Source organism: Erythrolamprus reginae, chromosome 13 (genome assembly GCF_031021105.1).
Source record: "Erythrolamprus reginae isolate rEryReg1 chromosome 13, rEryReg1.hap1, whole genome shotgun sequence".
In the NCBI taxonomy this organism is placed as follows: Eukaryota; Metazoa; Chordata; class Lepidosauria; order Squamata; family Dipsadidae; genus Erythrolamprus; species Erythrolamprus reginae.
The window spans coordinates 7,632,782-7,649,880 of record NC_091962.1 but is presented as its reverse complement, the minus strand read 5'-3'; the positions used below and the strand labels follow the sequence as shown (position 1 = coordinate 7,649,880).

Genomic DNA, 17,099 nt, shown 5'->3' with positions numbered 1-17,099 from the left:
AGTTATGATAGAGGCAGGGATGGATGTGATTGTAATGTGGTTTTAACGACATGGGTCTTTTAGGTTTATTCAATTAGATTTTAGCATGCTTGATGGATTGAGTTTTATATTGGGCTTAGTTTTAATCTTCGATTTCTGCTGTTTTGCCTTACGTATTTGCAAACCGCCCTGAGTCTCCAGAGAAGGGCGGCCTAGAAATTGAAGTAATAAATAAATAATAAACAAATTAATAATCAGCCGGCATTTTCCATAAGGGCACAAAAAAGGGTGTTTTTGTAACTGGGGCCTTTTTGGGGTGTTTTTTTTTTTTTTTGCAAGACCCTTGTAGGGGCCTCCCCTGGTTTGGGTGAGAAACACAAAGACCATAGTGTTGTCTGAGGAAAGGGACAATGGATGCCAGCGGGTGGTCTCGGTAGGCCTGGGGGGCGGGGGCTGGAAAGTTGGCAAAACTGTGGGAACCAACCTGCTTTTTAAACAACAAAACAAAAACCACTCCACTGTGAAGTTAGATTAGATTAGATTAGATTAGATTTATTGGATTTATATGCCGCCCCTCTCCGCAAACTCGGGGTGGCTCAAAACGATAATAAAAAACAGTACATAATAACAAATCCAATGCCCACCAATCTAACTACAATTTAAAATTAATAAATTCATAAAAACAGTCCCAATAAATATAAAAAAACAGGCATACAGTCAATCAGTCAAATGGCAAAAACAACATGGGCAAGGGGGAGATGTTTTTTAGTTCCCCCCATGCCTGACGGCAGAGGTGGGTCTTAAGGAGTTTACGAAAGGCAGGGAGTATGGGGGCAATCCTAATCTCAGGGGGGAGCTGGTTCCAGAGGGTCGGGGCCCCCACAGAGAAGGCTCTTCCCCTGGGTCCCGCCAGACGGCATTGTTGAGTCGACGGGACCCGGAGAAGGCCAACTCTGTGGGACCTAACCGGTCGCTGGGATTCGTGCGGCAGGAGGCGGTCCCGAAGATATTCTGGTCCGGTGCCATGAAGGCCTTTATAGGTCATAACGAACACTTTGAATTGTGACCGGAAACTGATTGGCAACCAATGCAGACTGCGGAGTGTTGGAGTAACATGGGCATATTTGGGAAAGCCCATGATTGCTCTCGCAGCTGCATTCTGCACGATCTGAAGTTTCCGAACACTTTTCAAAGGTAGCCCCATGTAGAGAGCATTACAGTAGTCGAGCCTCGAGGTGATGAGGGCATGAGTGACTGTGAGCAATGACTCCCGGTCCAAATAGTTAGCCTTTCTCCTTGTCCCTTAAATATATCCATTTCCCTTTCACGCAAAACTTTTGCATGGCGTTCTCCTGTTTCTCCCCTCAATCCTGCAAGTTGCTTGCTTGGAGGGATTCCTTTAAAAAAACCAAAATCCCCCCCTTTCCCCCCCCTTGAAATCCATCCAGTTGAAAAGCATTGCTTTGCTGCCTGAGGAACTCTGGGAGTTGAAGTCCACAAGTCTTCAAGCTGCCAAAGATGGAGACCCCCAGGTCTAAAAGGATGGGACATCTTTGCACAGCAGTTGATATTATTAACTGGTTTGCTTGTTTGTATCCTGCCTTTTATTATTATTATTATTTTACAAATAATGTGAGGCTGTGTGAACATACACTTCTACCCAACATACCCGCTTCCTATTTTCCTTACCACAACAGCCCTGGGAGGTGGGTTGGGCTGAGAGAGAGGGACTGGCTCAAAGTCACTCAGCTAGCGTTCATGCATAAGGCAGGACTACAACTCACCATCTCCTGGTGATCGGCCCAAAGTCAGTCTTTGGTGTCAAAGGCGGGTCTAGAACTCACCATCGCCTGGTGATCGGCCCAAAGTCAGTCTTTGGTGTCAAAGGCGGGTCTAGAACTCACCATCGCCTGGTGATCGGCCCAAAGTCAGTCTTTGTTGTCAAAGGCGGGTCTAGAACTCACCATCGCCTGGTGATCGGCCCAAAGTCAGTCTTTGGTGTCAAAGGCGGGTCTAGAACTCACCATCTCCTGGTGATCGGCCCAAAGTCAGTCTTTGGTGTCAAAGGCGGGTCTAGAACTCACCATCTCCTGGTGATCGGCCCAAAGTCAGTCTTTGATGTCAAAGGCGGGACTAGAACTCACCATCTCCTGGTGACCGGCCCAAAGTCAGTCTTTGGTGTCAAAGGCGGGACTAGAACTCACCATCTCCTGGTGATCGGCCCAAAGTCAGTCTTTGGTGTCAAAGGCGGGACTAGAACTCACCATCTCCTGGTGATCGGCCCAAAGTCAGTCTTTGGTGTCAAAGGCGGGTCTAGAACTCACCATCTCCTGGTGATCGGCCCAAAGTCAGTCTTTGATGTCAAAGGCGGGACTAGAACTCACCATCTCCTGGTGACCGGCCCAAAGTCAGTCTTTGGTGTCAAAGGCGGGACTAGAACTCACCATCTCCTGGTGATCGGCCCAAAGTCAGTCTTTGGTGTCAAAGGCGGGACTAGAACTCACCGTCTCCTGGTGATCGGCCCAAAGCCACCCAGCCAATTTCCACGGTGAAGACTATGGGCTGATTTTTTCTGCCTACCTCCCAGTGTCCCTCGCCTACGCCTTGACGGGGACCCCCCCGCCCCCCGGGAAAAATGTTGGAAACTTTCCCACAGGCTGATTTTGCTCATCAGGGGTTGTAAAATGGTGTAGATGCACCTATCCGCCTGCAATTCCCACAGGAACCGTCTGGTAGGAAATCCACCCGTGGTGATATGTGGTCGAGAGAGAGAGAGGTATTTCAGACTTTGTACCCACTCACCTACCCACTCAATCTAAGAGTGTTAGAAAGATGATCTGCCGTTCGCAATTATTATTACTATTATTATTTTAAAGACATTAGCCCTAAAGCATCTCTGCTTTCCTACTCTGGTGAGAAACTGGTTTATCCCATTTATCAGATTTGGAACTGGATACAGGGGGGAAATTTAAACAAAGCCACAAGGCTGGTGATGTAAGAATTGGACCAGAGGAAGGAAGGAAGGAGGGGCTGAGAGGAGCCATTAACAGGGTTATTACCTCCAGTCACACCTTTGATTTGCCCTTTGATGGGAACGGCTGACGTAACCCATCAGGCCTGCCCGACTTTGAACCTTGGAATCCATTTTGTCTTGCAAGTGGCAGGGGGGGGGCAGAGAAAGGCAGTTAGGGTGTGCATAAGTCCCGCAGCTCCAACGGCTTGTAAGATGGGGCTCTCCAAATGGGAAATCTCAGAATTCAGATCGGAATAGCACTGGGTGGGACCTTGGAGGTCTTCTAGGCCAGCCCCCTGCTCAAACATAGAAACGTAGAAGATTGACAGCAGAAAAAGACCTCCTGAGTCCATCTAGTCTGCCCTTATACTATTTCTTGTATTTTATCTTAGGGTGGATCTATGTTAATCCCAGTGATGTTTCAATTCAGTTACTGTGGATTTACCAACCACATCTGCCGGAAGTTTGGTTCAAGCATCTACTACTCTTTCAGTCAAATCATATTTTCTCACGTTGCTTCTGATCTTTCGCCCAACTAACCTCAGATTGTTCCTGTCTCCGCTTTCCTATTAAAAACACTTCCCTCCTGAACCTTATTTAACCCTTTAACATATTTAAAGGCTTCGATCATATCCCCCCTTTTCCTTCTGTCCTCCAGACTGTTCAGATGGAGTTCATGAAGTCTTTCCTGATACGTTTTATGCTTAAGACCTTCCACCATTTTTGTAGCCCGTCTTTGGACCCGTTCAATTTTATCAATACTGTATCTTTTTGTAGGTGAGGTCTCCAGAACTGAACACAGTCTTCCAAATGGGGTCTCCATACAGCGGGGTCACAATCTCCCTCTTCCTGCTTGTTATACCTGTAGCTATGCAGCCAAGCATTCTACTCGACTTCCCTACCGCCTGACTGTACTGTTCACCCATTTTTACGCTGTCAGAAATCACTGCCCCTAAATCCTTCTCTTCTGGAGTTTTTGCTAGCACAGAGCTGCCAATACAATACTCAGATTGAGGATTCCTTTTGCCCAAGTGCATTATTTTACATTTGGAAACATTCAACTGCAGTTTCCATTGCTTAAATGATTTAGCTTTACTAGATAAATGGTCAAAGCAATGGAAACTGCAATTTAATGTTTCCAAATGTAAAATAATGCACTTGGGGAAAAGGAATCCACAATCTGAGTATCGCATTGGCAGTTCTGTGTTAGCATAAACTTCAGAAGAGAAGGATTTAGGGGTAGTGATTTCTGACAGTCTCAAAATGGGTGAGCAGTGTGGTCGGGCAGTAGGAAAAGCAAGTAGGATGCTTGGCTGCATAGCTAGAGGTATAACAAGCAGGAAGAGGGAGATTATGATCCCCTTATATAGAGTGCTGGTGAGACCACATTTGGAATACTGTGTTCAGTTCGGGAGACCTCACCTACAAAAAGATATTGACAAAATTGAACGGGTCCAAAGGCGGGCTACAAGAATGGTGGAAGGTCTTAAGCATAAAACGTATCAGGAAAGACTTCATGAACTCAATCTGTATAGTCTGGAGGACAGAAGGAAAAGGGGGGACATGATCAAAACATTTAAATATGTTAAAGGGTTAAATAAGGTCCAGGAGGGAAGGGTTTTTAATAGGTAAGTGAACACAAGAACAAGGAGACACAATCTGAAGTTAGTTGGGGGAAAGATCAAAAGCAAGGTGAGAAAATATTATTTCACTGAAAGAGTAGTAGATCCTTGGAACAAACTTCCAGTAGACGTGGTAGATAAATCCATAGGAACTGAATTTAAACATGACTGGGATAAACATATATCCATCCTAAGATAAAATACAGGAAATAGTATAAGGACCATGAGGTCTTTTTCTGCCGTCAGTCTTCTATGTTTCTATGTTTGATCAAGGCTTGGATAAGAGAACAGGCTTGGCTTCGTTTCTCCAGCTGGGTCCGAATCGGCTGTTTTTGATCAGGGGCTAGAAGTGAGTCAGTAGATCCGGTTTCGAGTCTCGGCGGAGGGTTCGCCCCATCCTGCTGAGTAAGAAGGTGGGGTGTTGCCAGGCCTGCAGAGATAGGAATCCAGGCCTCAAGCATTTTTGCGCCCGCTTTGGTGGAAGCGTCTCCCTTAATCCCCTTGGCTTCGGATGCCAATCTGGAATGGGGTCAGAAAGATGACCCTAGGCGCGTACAGAGAGCTATTCTCACCTGATTTCCGGCTACTGTGCAAAGAGGCACGTCGGGACAGGTGTTTAAAGAGACCCAGAGCAAAAACAGCTTTCCTCCATCTGCTGACCCATGATCGGCAAAAGAGCAAGAGCCACTTGCCCCGTGGAAAATTTTATTTGAGTTTCTTCGCTTTGCTTCGATGCAAATGTAAAAATTGGCCATTTTTCATGTAAATGTAAAAATTGGCAATTTCTAAGACTTGTGGACTTTGACTCCTAGAATTCCCTAGCCAGCGTGGATGTGAACCTGAGAGGTAAATAATGCTGGCTGAGGAATTCTGGGAGTTGAAGTCCATCCCTCTTAAAGCATTATTATTATTATTATTATTATTATTATTATTATTATTATTATTAATTAGATTTGTATGCCGCCCCTCTCCGAAGACTCGGGGCGGCTCACAACAGTAATAAAAAACAGTATAATAATGAAACAAATCTAATAATAGAATTACCGGTACATTAAAAAAAACCAACAATTAAAAACCATACAACACATACATACCAAACATAAAATAGAAGAAAGCCTGGGGGAGATGTCTTAGTTCCCCCATGCCTGGCGATATAGGTGGGTCTTGAGTAACTTGTGAAAGACAAGGAGGGCGGGGCCATTCTAATCTCCGAGGGGAGTTGATTCCAGAGGGCCGGGGCCACCACAGAGAAGGCTCTTCCCCTGGGGCCCACCAAACGACATTGTTTGGTCGACGGGACCCAGATAGGAATTCTGGGAGTTGAAGTCCACCCAGTAATGGGCTGCTGCACCCACGGGAGGGGGGACACAATGGGGGTAGTAAGTTTATGTACTATTTATTTAATACTTAACAGTTTTTTTAATTGTCCTTCCTTCTCTAGTACCTTAGTATGATCCTTAATTACTTTTAAAACAGGAAATGATAGTATGTATTATTATAAATACTTTGAATAAATGCTTTGATCATTTTAATCGTTATCTAGAACTGAACTTTTTGTAGCGATGAAAGAAAATTGAGCTACTTGCCTAATCTGTTATCATGCAGAACCTTGTGGGTTCAGTACAAAACCTTAAAATGTTACTGCGCTCCTCCACAAATCATGCTGTCTATCATGGGTCCTTTTTGTGGCTATTCAAATAATGTGACTTCATCAAGTCAAAAAGTGTCCAAGCACCTATCTGAAAACTTAACTTGGTAGGTAAGCCACTCCCACCCAGTCACATGACCTTTAAGCCCCACCAGTCACATGATTGTTGAGCCACTTCCATCTGGTCACATGGCTGGCAAGCCACTCCTATCCGGTCACATGACCATTAAGCTACACCCACAAAATAAGCCACGCCCACAGCGTGGCAGTAAATTTTTTGCCCGCCCATCGCTGAGTCCACCCCTCTTAAAGCATGCTGTCTGCATTGGTTGCCGATCAGTTTCCGGTCACAATTGAAAGTGTTGGTTATGACCTATAAAACTCTTCATGGCACCGGACCAGATTATCTCAGGGACCGCCTTCTGCCGCACGAATCCCAGCGACCAGTTAGGTCCCACAGAGTGGGTCTTCTCCGGGTCCTGTCGTTTGGCGCTTGGCGGGACCCAGGGGAAGAGCCTTCTCTGTGGCGGCCCCAGCCCTCTGGAACCAACTCCCCCCAGAGATTAGAATTGCCCCCACCCTCCTTGCCTTTCGTAAGCTGCTTAAAACCCACCTCTGCCGCCAGGCATCGGGGGACTGAGATATTCCTTTCCCCTTAGGCCTTTACAATTTTATGCATGGTATGTCTGTATGTCTGTTTGGTTTTTATAATAATGGGTTTTTAACTGTTTTTAGTATTGGATTATTATTATATGCTGTTTTATTACTGTTGTTAGCCGCCCCGAGTCTGCGGAGAGGGGCGGCATACAAATCCAATAAAATAAATAAATAAATAAATGCTGGCTGGGGAATTCTGGGAGTTGAAGTCCACTCATCTTAAAAGATGTTAAGTTTGAGAAACACTCTGTTGGACCTTAATAAATTCTGGACAACCCAGTCCATTCATCCTAATGTTGTCTTCCACTCTCTCCCAGATCTTGTGGGTTTTTTTGAGAAATCCATCACCCACCCACCCACCTTAGCGTCATGGCAAACCGAGGCCCTGCTTACGGACTCAGCCGGGAGGTTCAACAGAAGATCGACCGGCAGTACGATCCAGAGCTGGAACAGATCCTCACCCAGTGGATCAAGGCCCAGTGTGGGCCAGAGATTGGGGAGCCTGAACCAGGGAAAGACAATTTCCAGAAATGGCTGAAAGACGGCACGGTGAGGATGTATATATATATTATATGTATATATTAGAACTGCCCCTACTCTCCTTGCCTTTTGTAAGCTCCTTAAAACCCACCTTTGTCGTCAGGCATGGGGGAACTGAGACATCTCCCCGGGGCATATACAATTTATGAATGGTATGTCTGTATGTATGTTTGTTTAGTAAATGGGGTGTTTAAATATTTTAAACTACAATTTAGATTTGTTATGAATTGTTTTTATTCTGTTGTGAGCCGCCCCGAGTCTGCGGAGAGGGGCGGCATACAAATCTAAATAATAAATAAATAAATAAATAAATGACGTTCCTTTAATATACCAGGGTGATCCGACATAAAAAAAACCAAAGCAAACAAACAAACAAACATACATACATACATACATACATACATACATACATACATACATACATATATTCGCTCTGTAGCTTCTACTGGGGGGGGGCTGCTTTGTTCTATTGGATGAAGCAGAACCGGCTGTCAAAAATTATTTCAGACGGTATAGAAACATAGAAGACTGACAGCAGAAAAAGACCTCATGGTCCATCTAGTCTGCCCTTATACTATTTCCTGTATTTTATCTTAGGATGGATCTGTGTTTATCCCAGGCAGGTTTAAATTCAGTGACTGTGGATTTACCAACCACGTCTGCTGGAAGTTTGTTCCAAGCATCTACTACTCTTTCAGTCAAATAATATTTTCTCATGTTGCCTTTGATCATTCCCCCAACTAACTTCAGATTGTGTCCCCTTGTTCTTGTGTTCACTTTCCTATTAAAAACACTTCCCTCCTGGACCTTATTTAACCCTGTAACATATTTAAATGTTTTGATCATGTCCCCCCTTTCCCTTCTGTCCTCCAGACTACTGTATACAGATTGAGTCCATGAAGTCTTTCCTGCTAACTTTTTCCTGCTAAGACCTTCCACCATTTTTGTAGCCTGTCTTTGTACCCATTCAATTTGATCAATATCTTTTTGTAGGCGAGGTGTCCCGAACTGAACACAGTATTATTCCAAATAGGGTCTCCCCAGCGCTCTCTACAGTGGGATCACAATCTCCCTCTTCCTGCTTGTTATACCTCTAGCTATGCAGCCAACCATCCTACTCGCTTTCCCTACCGCCTGACTGCACTGTTCACCCATTTTGAGACTGTCAGAAATCACTACCCCTAAATCCTTCTCTTCTGAAGTTTTTGCTAACACTGTATTTTTGATCAAATCCACCATGGAATTGGCGAAAGGTCAGAAAATTTAAAGGGGGAAAGAAAAAAAAGTACACGAATGATGACCACCCACGTTGGGAAACTGTAAGGGCCTAAAGGGAAGAATTTGAATTATCAGAAAAAGTTCTAACAGCTCTTGTTATATTAGTCATATAAAGCCAGAGGAGAGGTATAGAACAGTCTCCAGATGTTGATGCAAATATAAATAGCTCGAAACTCTCTTGCGGGCTTTTTAAAATCAATCATCTTTTTAAAAAAAATTAGCTAGGCTACTATATGGATTGAAGCCATAAGAGTAGAGCAGATTTTTTAGAGCCACACTTTTTTTAATAGGGGCTAGCAGCTTATTCCTTGACATCTAAGACACAAAGCCACCATTTGACTGATCTTTTAATCGAGAAAAACACAGAGGGATTTTTTTTTTAGAGCCACACTTTTCTAAACAGGGAATCTAGCAACTTCTTCCTTGACATTTAGAGACAAAATCACCATTTGACTGATCGTTTAGTACAGAAGAGTAAAGATTTTTCAATCTATGTTTTTCCAACAGGGACCAGGAATTTTTTTTCCCCTTGACATTTAGACACCGAATCACCATTTGATGGATCATTTAGTAGAGAAGAAGAGATTTTTAGATGTATGTTTTTGTAACAGGGACTAGCAACTTGCTCCTTGACATTTAGACACAAAATCGCAATTTGATCGTTCACTAAAGGTTTTTTAGAAATACGTTTTTCTAATAGGGATTAGTCTTCGGAGAGGGGCGGCATACAAATCTAATAAACAATATTATTATTATTATTATTATTATTATTATTATTATTATTATTATTATTGTTATTATTATTATTATTATTAATCAATTTTTTCCTTGACATTTACACACAAAAGCACCGTTTGACCGATCGTTTAGTAGAGAAAAGATTTTTAGATGTATGCTTTTGTAATAGGGACTAGCAACTTGCTCCTTGACATTTACACACAAAATCGCAATTTGATCGTTCACTAAAGGTTTTTTAGAAATACGTTTTTCTAATAGGGATTAGTCTTCGGAGAGCAGGAGCATACAAATCTAATAAACATTATTATTATTATTATTATTATTATTATTATTATTATTATTAATCAATTTGTTCCTTGACATTTACACACAAAAGTACCGTTTGACCGATCGTTTAGTAAAGAAAAGATTTTTAGATGTATGCTTTTGTAATAGGGAGAGGGAGAGGGAGAGAGAGTTATTTTTTTGGCTCAACGAGACCAACTCCATCTGGTTTTTGACCCTTGAACAGAGAATCGGCAAAGGGAACAAGGAAATTAAATGTGTGTTGCTTCCTGGTCTGTTAGGTTCTCTGCATTCTGATCAACAGCCTGTATCCTAAGGGCCAGGGACCAGTGGCCAAAATTCAGCCTTTCACCATGGCCTTCAAACAAATGGAGCAGATCTCTCAGTTCTTACGTGCGGCTGAGAAGTACGGCATCCTGGCGTCGGACATTTTCCAAACCGTGGATTTATGGGAAGGTATGTTTCGAAAGGAAATTTAGCAAATGCCATCAAGCATTTCTAGCAACAAGATGGCTGGACTTAGAGAACCCACCGACATTTTACACTACAGTGGTCCCTGTACTTACGAACTTAATTCGTTCCGTGACCAGGTTCTTAAGTAGAAAAGTTTGTAAGAAGAAGCCATTTTTCCCATAGGAATCAATGTAAAAGCAAATAATGCGTGCGATTGCGGAAACCACAGGGAGAGTAGAGGCCCTGTTTCCTCCCAGGAGATTCCTAGAGAGGCCCCACGGAGGCTTCTCCAAGCCTTTTCTGGCCCTGTTTCCTCCCAGGAGATTCCTAGAGAGGCCCCACGGAGGCTTCTCCAAGCCTTTTCTGGACCTATTTCCTCCCAGGAGATTCCTAGAGAGGCCCCACGGAGGCTTCTCCAAGCCTTTTCTGGACCTGTTTCCTCCCAGGAGATTCCTAGAGAGGCCCCACGGAGGCTTCTCCAAACCTTTTCTGGCCCTGTTTCCTCCCAGGAGATTCCTAGAGAGGCCCCACGGAGGCTTCTCACTGCCTTTTCCGGCCCTGTTTCCTCCCAGGAGATTCCTAGAGAGGCCCCACGGAGGTTTCTCCCTGCCTTTTCCGGTTACAGTTTCAGAGGCTCGGGTTTGTAAGTGGAAAACAGTTGTTGAGAAGAGGCAAAAAAATATTGAACACTCAGTTCTTATCTAGAAAAGTTCGTAAGTGGAGGCGTTCTTAGGTAGAGGTACCACTGTACTTCGTTTTAGGGGACTGGAGGTTAAAATTTGTATGCTGCCCCGAGTTTTCGGAGAGGGGCGGCATACAAATCCAAAGAATAAATAAATAAATAAATAAATAAATAAATAAAACATGTAATGAACCGGTTGCAGGAACTGAGTGTGTCTAGTTTGATGAAGAGAAGGACTAGGGGAGACATGATAGCAGTGTGCCAATATCTCAGGGGCTGCCACAAAGAAGATGGTGGTCAAGCTATTATCCAAAGCACCTGAGGGCAGGACAAGAAGCAATGGGTGGAAACTAATCTAGGAGAGAAGCAACCTATAATTAAGGAGAAATTTCCTAACAGAACAGTTAGTCTGTGGAACAATAGCTTCCCTCTAGAAGTTGTGAATGCTCCAACACTAGAAGTTTTTAAGAAGAGATTAGACAATACTTTATCTGAAATAATATAAGGTTTCCTGCCTAAGCAGGGGGTTGGACTAGAAGACCTCGAAGGTCCCTTCCAAATATGTTATTTTATATTCTACACCCTATTCTATTCATAAATCTCCTCTCCCAATTAGAGAGCAATTGGGGCAATTAGAGATTGAATTTGGGCAATTAGAGGTTGGGTTTTTCTGGGGTTTTGAGGTTGGGTTTTTCTGGGGGGGGGGGGGGTTCTTTGTTTTAAAAGAGAACTTTAAAAAAGTTATCGTAGCTGGCTTGGACACCACAAAAAGATTGATTTTAAAACCATGAGGTTATTTTTAAGAGTGGCTCACTGTCTCATTCATCTACAGCCATCTGAAACTGGAAATTTGGGTGGGGTGGGGATTTAAGTTATACCAAATGAACACATACAAAATGGCTGCCAGATAAAAGACAGGTTGGATTTCAGTGGATATTTTGAGCAGCTATTTCAAATTGATGGGTGATTTGTACTGTTAAAAGCACACATCTCTAGGAATCACATGGTTCTATTCTATGGCACTGGCTGGGGGATTCTGGGAGTTGAAGTCCAGAACTATTAAAACACGCTGGCTGTGCAAATCTTAAAGCAGTCAAAGTTGAGAAACACTGTTTTATGCAAATTCTGTTTTGACCTATAATGAGGTACAGTGATACCTCGTCTTACAAACGCCTCATCATACAAACTTTTCGAGATACAACCCCAGGGTTTAACATTTTTTTTGCCTCTTCTTACAAACTATTTTCACCTTACAAACCCACCACCGCTGCTGGGAAGTACCCATTTTTGCACTGCTGGGATTCCCCCGAGGCTCCCCTCCATGGGAAACACCACCTCCGGAATCCCGTGTTTTTGTGATGCTGCAGGGGAATCCCAGCAGCGCAAAAACCGGATGCTTTGCTGGCAACGGAAGTCCGGAGGTGGGGTTTCCCAGCGAGGGGAGCCTCAATGAAATCGCAGCATTGCAAAAACACAGAGGTCCGGAGGTGGGGTTTCGAGGACTTCGGTGTTTTTGCAATGCTGCAATTTCACTGAGGCTCCCTTCGCTGGGAAACCCCACCTCCGGACTTCCATTGCCAGCAAAGCGCTCATTTTTGCAATGCTGGGATTCCCCTGCTGGGATTCCCCTACAGCATTGCAAAAACACAGAAGTCCGGAGGTGGGGCTTCCCATGGAGGGGAGCCTCAGTGCAAAAATGGGCGCTTTGGCTGGCAAAAGGGGTGAATTTTGAGCTTGCACGCATTAATCGCTTTTCCATTGATTCCTATGGGAAACATTGTTTCGTCTTACAAACTTTTCACCTTAAGAACCTCGTCCCGGAACCAATTAAGTTTATAAGACAAGGTATCACTGTATCTTGATTTTGCAAATCCTTCTTTCTTTTTCTTTTTTTTTCTCTTTGACATTTAAAGGGAGATAAGGCAGCCTTGTTAAAAACTGGTCCACTTTCTGTTGGTTGAGCAAATAGGCCTGTTCTCTCTACCCAAAATCAGCGTTACATGGGTTAGGTTAGGTTTATTGGATTTATATGCCGCCCCTCTGCGCAAACTCGGGGTGGCTCACAACAATAATAAAAAACAGTACAGTACATAATACCAAATCCAATGCCCACCCATCTAGTTACAATTTAAATTAATAATCTCATAAAAACAGTATATATAAAAAACAGGCACACAGTCAATCAATCAACAAAACAACATGGGCAAGGGGGAGGTGTTTTAGTTCCCCCATGCCTGACGGCAAAGGTGGGTCTTAAGGAGTTTACGAAAGGCAGGGAGGGTGGGGGCAATCCTAATCTCAGGGGGGAGCTGGTTCCAGAGGGTCGGGGCCCCCACAGAGAAGGCTCTTCCCCTGGGTCCCGCCAGACGACATTGTTTAGTCGACGGGACCCGGAGAAGGCCAACTCTATGGGACCTAACCGGTCGCTGGGATACATGTTTGTTACTCACTTTCTAAAACTATTAGTTTGTTTTCAAAACTCATCTGATTCTAGTGAATGTTTTCAAAAACACAACACTGTTTGGTTTTTATGTTGCAACGCTTAAGGGGAAATGAAGCACTTGTTTTTGAGGGACGGATACAAACTTAAAATTTCTCCTTTTTTTCCCCATTCACTGGAAATTTGAGAACCGGTGAGAGAATTGACGGAGGGAAATATAGATAGTCCTCCTTCATCGTTAATTGAGCCGGGAAAATTACCATTGCTAAGCAAGACGGGTTGTTTTCGCTGAGTGTTGCTGCATTTTGTGACTTTTCCAGCCGCAATTGCTAAGCGAACGACTGTGGGGAGAAAAGTCGGGACATGGAGCAACACTCGCTTAAATGCCTTTAGCAACAGAAATTCGGGGCACTTTTGTGGTCGTAAGTCGAGGACTGCCTGGATTGTTTTGTTTTGAAGACGTTTCGCTTCTCACCCTCGAAGCTTCTTCGGCTCTGACTGAATGGTGGGGAAGGGAAGGATTGATGCTCCTTGTAGACGGCTGGTCATTTGCATCCTTTCTATAGAGCCCTTGAGGCCACTTGGAGGTCCTGAGGGTCAGCTGGATTTGGAGCCTTGTGGGAACTGCCGAAACTACTTGAGTCCACCCTGAGGATACAGATAAAACCTCCAAGTGGCCTCAACGACTCCCTAAAAAGGATGCAAATGACTTTTTTTATCTAGAAAAGTTCTTTTTTTATCTAGAAAAGTAGAAGCGTTCTTAAGTAGAGGTACCACTGTATACTAATCATTCAGTGGCTATTGGATCTAATGACTCCAAGCCTGGCGGCATAAGTAAGTTTTCAAGTTCTTACAAAAGGCAAGGAGGGTTGGGGCAGTACATATCTCCAGGGGGGGAGTTCATTCCAGAGGGCTGGGGCCCCCACAGAGAAGGCTCTTCCCCTAGGCCCTGCCAAGCGATATTGTCTAGTTGATGGGACCTGGAGAGGGCCGACTCTGTGGGAACTAACCGGACACTGGGGTTCATGCAGCAGAAGGCAGAATCGGGTCCCCACCATCCAGTCAGAACTGAAGAAACTTCTTAGATGGGAAGCAAAACCTCTCCAAAGAAAAGTCCAGTTGCCTCCTGGAAGTAGGGACAGGGAAAGAACTTTGGGACGGTGGACTGGAAGCGTTGCCACCAAACTTTTCCTGACCTCTTTTCACCCTTCAGGGAAGAACATGGCCTGTGTTCAGAGGACCTTAATGAACCTGGGGGGGTTGGCGGTCTCCAAAGAGGACGGCTTCTTCGCGGGAGACCCCAACTGGTTCCCGAAGTAAGTAGTGGGCTTGTCACCCAGGTTTCGCAATGGGTTGGGAAGCCAAGCGGGGGGCACGAAGGGGGTATGGATTATAGAATAGAATAGAATAGAATTCTTTATCGGCCAACTGTGATTGGGCACACAAGGAATTTGTCTTTGGTGCAGATGCTCTCAGTGTACATAAAAGAAAAAGGGACATTTGTCAAGAATCAAGTGGTACAACACTTTATGATTGTCACAGGGGTCAAATAAGCAATGAGGAAACAATCAATATTAATAAAAATCTTAGGATACAAGCAACAAGTGACAGTCATACAGTCCTAAGTGGGAGGGAAAGGGTGATAGGAATGATTATTTTATTATTTTATTTGATTATTTTATTTGATTATTTTATTAACCAAATTGATATGACTGCCTGATGGCATTCAGGCTGCTTGGGGAATTAACACCCCAATTAAAACCCTACTCTTTGGCAACAACAATCACACCAACCACAATTAAGGGGTGCCTTCTGGACCCAGGTTCTCACTCTCTTTTATTATTTATTTATTTTATTTATTTATTATTTAGACTTGTATGCTGCCCCTCTCCGCAGACTCGGACTTTTAGGAAGGAAAGCAGCGTGCCTTAAAAAATACGGCATATTAGGTGTCCCTTGGGGGTTTCTTTCTTAAACTACCATTAAGCCAACATCGTCTTTCAACCTGGGAATTTCCCTGACCTCATTTTTTTTCTTTCCCCTTTGTGTCGCTAGGAAATCCCAGGAGAACCGCAGGGCCTTCTCAGACAACAAACTCCGAGAGGGACAGAACGTCATCGGGCTGCAGATGGGGACAAACCGAGGGGCTTCTCAGGCCGGCATGACAGGTTACGGGATGCCCCGTCAGATCCTTTGAGCTCATCGTCCCTTTCGCCTCCTCCAATATCTCTCCCCCCCCCCCTCAGAGAACTTTCCAAGTTTCTTCTACAAGAAACAATTTTTTTTTGGACTCTCAATTTTTTTCTCCAGACATCTTTCGGCCATTTTTTAAAAAATATTAAAACCAGAATCCTATTTTTTGTGGGTTTTTCAGTCATATCTTCCTGTTCCTGCTTTTCCCGTCTCAACTGAGAATTCCCCCCTTTTTTTTAACCCCTGCCTCTCTATCATCTCGCGACCCTTCTCCAAGGATGCCCAAATCTTGATATATGTTTTCCTTTTCCATTCACTCGGGACCAATTCCTGTCCAAAGATGAGAGGTTGTGTTTCACACCATCTTGCCTGCCTCTCTTCTCCAAATATTTTTAAAAGATCCTAGCCTCCAGCCTCCGAAGGCCTTGTAAGGCGGCTTCTTTGGAATCGAAACCCTTCCCTTCTGGACCAAAATAATCACTTTTTGTGTGTGTGTGTGTTTTCGTTGATAAAGAAAGTCTTACCTAAAGTTTCAGGGGGTTGTTTTGTTCTCAAAAAGACCCATTCGATGAGAGGTCCCCAAACTTGGCAACTTTTAAAACTTGTGGACTTCAACTCCCAGAATTCCCAAGGCAGCTATGGTGTTTGGAGAACTCTGGGAGGCGAAGCCCACAAGTTTTAAAAGTTGCCAAGTTTGAAGACCTCTGCATTAGATGCTGGGGAATATAGATTGAGAGCTGCACTACTTGTTCCATAATTTTGGGTGAATTATTATTATTGTTCCATAATTTTGGGTGAATTTTTGATGGCCGTGCACTCACGCTCACCAACCCCCCAATTGGAAGATCAAGTGATTCGTTCCCTTTCTCCAAAATATGTCACTCCCGGGGAGGTGGGTTCTTGGAAGACCCCTATGTACGCTTCCTGGGCTCAGCTTTTAGTTTGAGGAGGGGGCAGTGGCATTCAGAAAGGAGGCAACCATGCAGTTGAATCTGTTCTGCTCTGTCTCTCTTGCAAAAATCCTTAAATCAGTCGAGGAAAGGGACGAGGGGAAAGTCACCCTTTGAGTACCCAGATCCATGGTGCTGCCTTGCCCCTATTCACCCTCCACAGCTTGGCCCAGCCTTTTGGTCTTTGGCCTTTCGTGAGATCTTTGTTGAGTCCTGCAGCTTTTTTGGGGGGGGGGGGACGCAAAGCCAGAAGCCGCAACTACCCTGAACTTTGAAACGGTCTGTGGAAAGTGTTCTGCCTTCAAGGCTCTTGATAAGAAATAAAGATTGCTCAATTCTTTTGTTTATGGGCCTGTGTCTTTCTCTTTGGATTTGCTGCTAGGATAGAGTCCCAGGAAGCTTTCCCTGTGCGTCATTCGAATACCCCTCCCCAGCCAGGAGAACCCTTTCGATCAGAAGCTGAAAGTCTTGTGCAAAAACCCAGTTTGCCAATTGGGTTTTGCTCTTGGAAGCTTTAAGACCTGTGGACTTCAACTCCCAGAAATGAGAGGCCGGGCGAAATAACGCCCGGGCGAAAATTGCCAATGGCGGGAACCAACTCGGCTCCCCCATCAGCTGGGG

General features: G+C 44.3%; 1 protein-coding gene across 1 annotated transcript in view; it reads left to right on the top strand.

The window, feature by feature from the left end:
- The window catches only part of TAGLN2 (transgelin 2), a 42,981-nt gene extending 26,158 nt beyond the window's left edge, over window positions 1-16,823 (top strand). The window contains exons 2-5 of the mRNA XM_070766373.1: window positions 7,237-7,468; window positions 10,042-10,216; window positions 14,549-14,651; window positions 15,391-16,823. Of these exons, the coding sequence (XP_070622474.1) occupies window positions 7,289-7,468; window positions 10,042-10,216; window positions 14,549-14,651; window positions 15,391-15,532 (600 nt within the window). The 5' untranslated portion in view covers window positions 7,237-7,288 and the 3' untranslated portion in view covers window positions 15,533-16,823. The remainder of the gene's footprint in view (window positions 1-7,236; window positions 7,469-10,041; window positions 10,217-14,548; window positions 14,652-15,390) is intronic.
- Window positions 16,824-17,099: the final 276 nt, after the last annotated feature.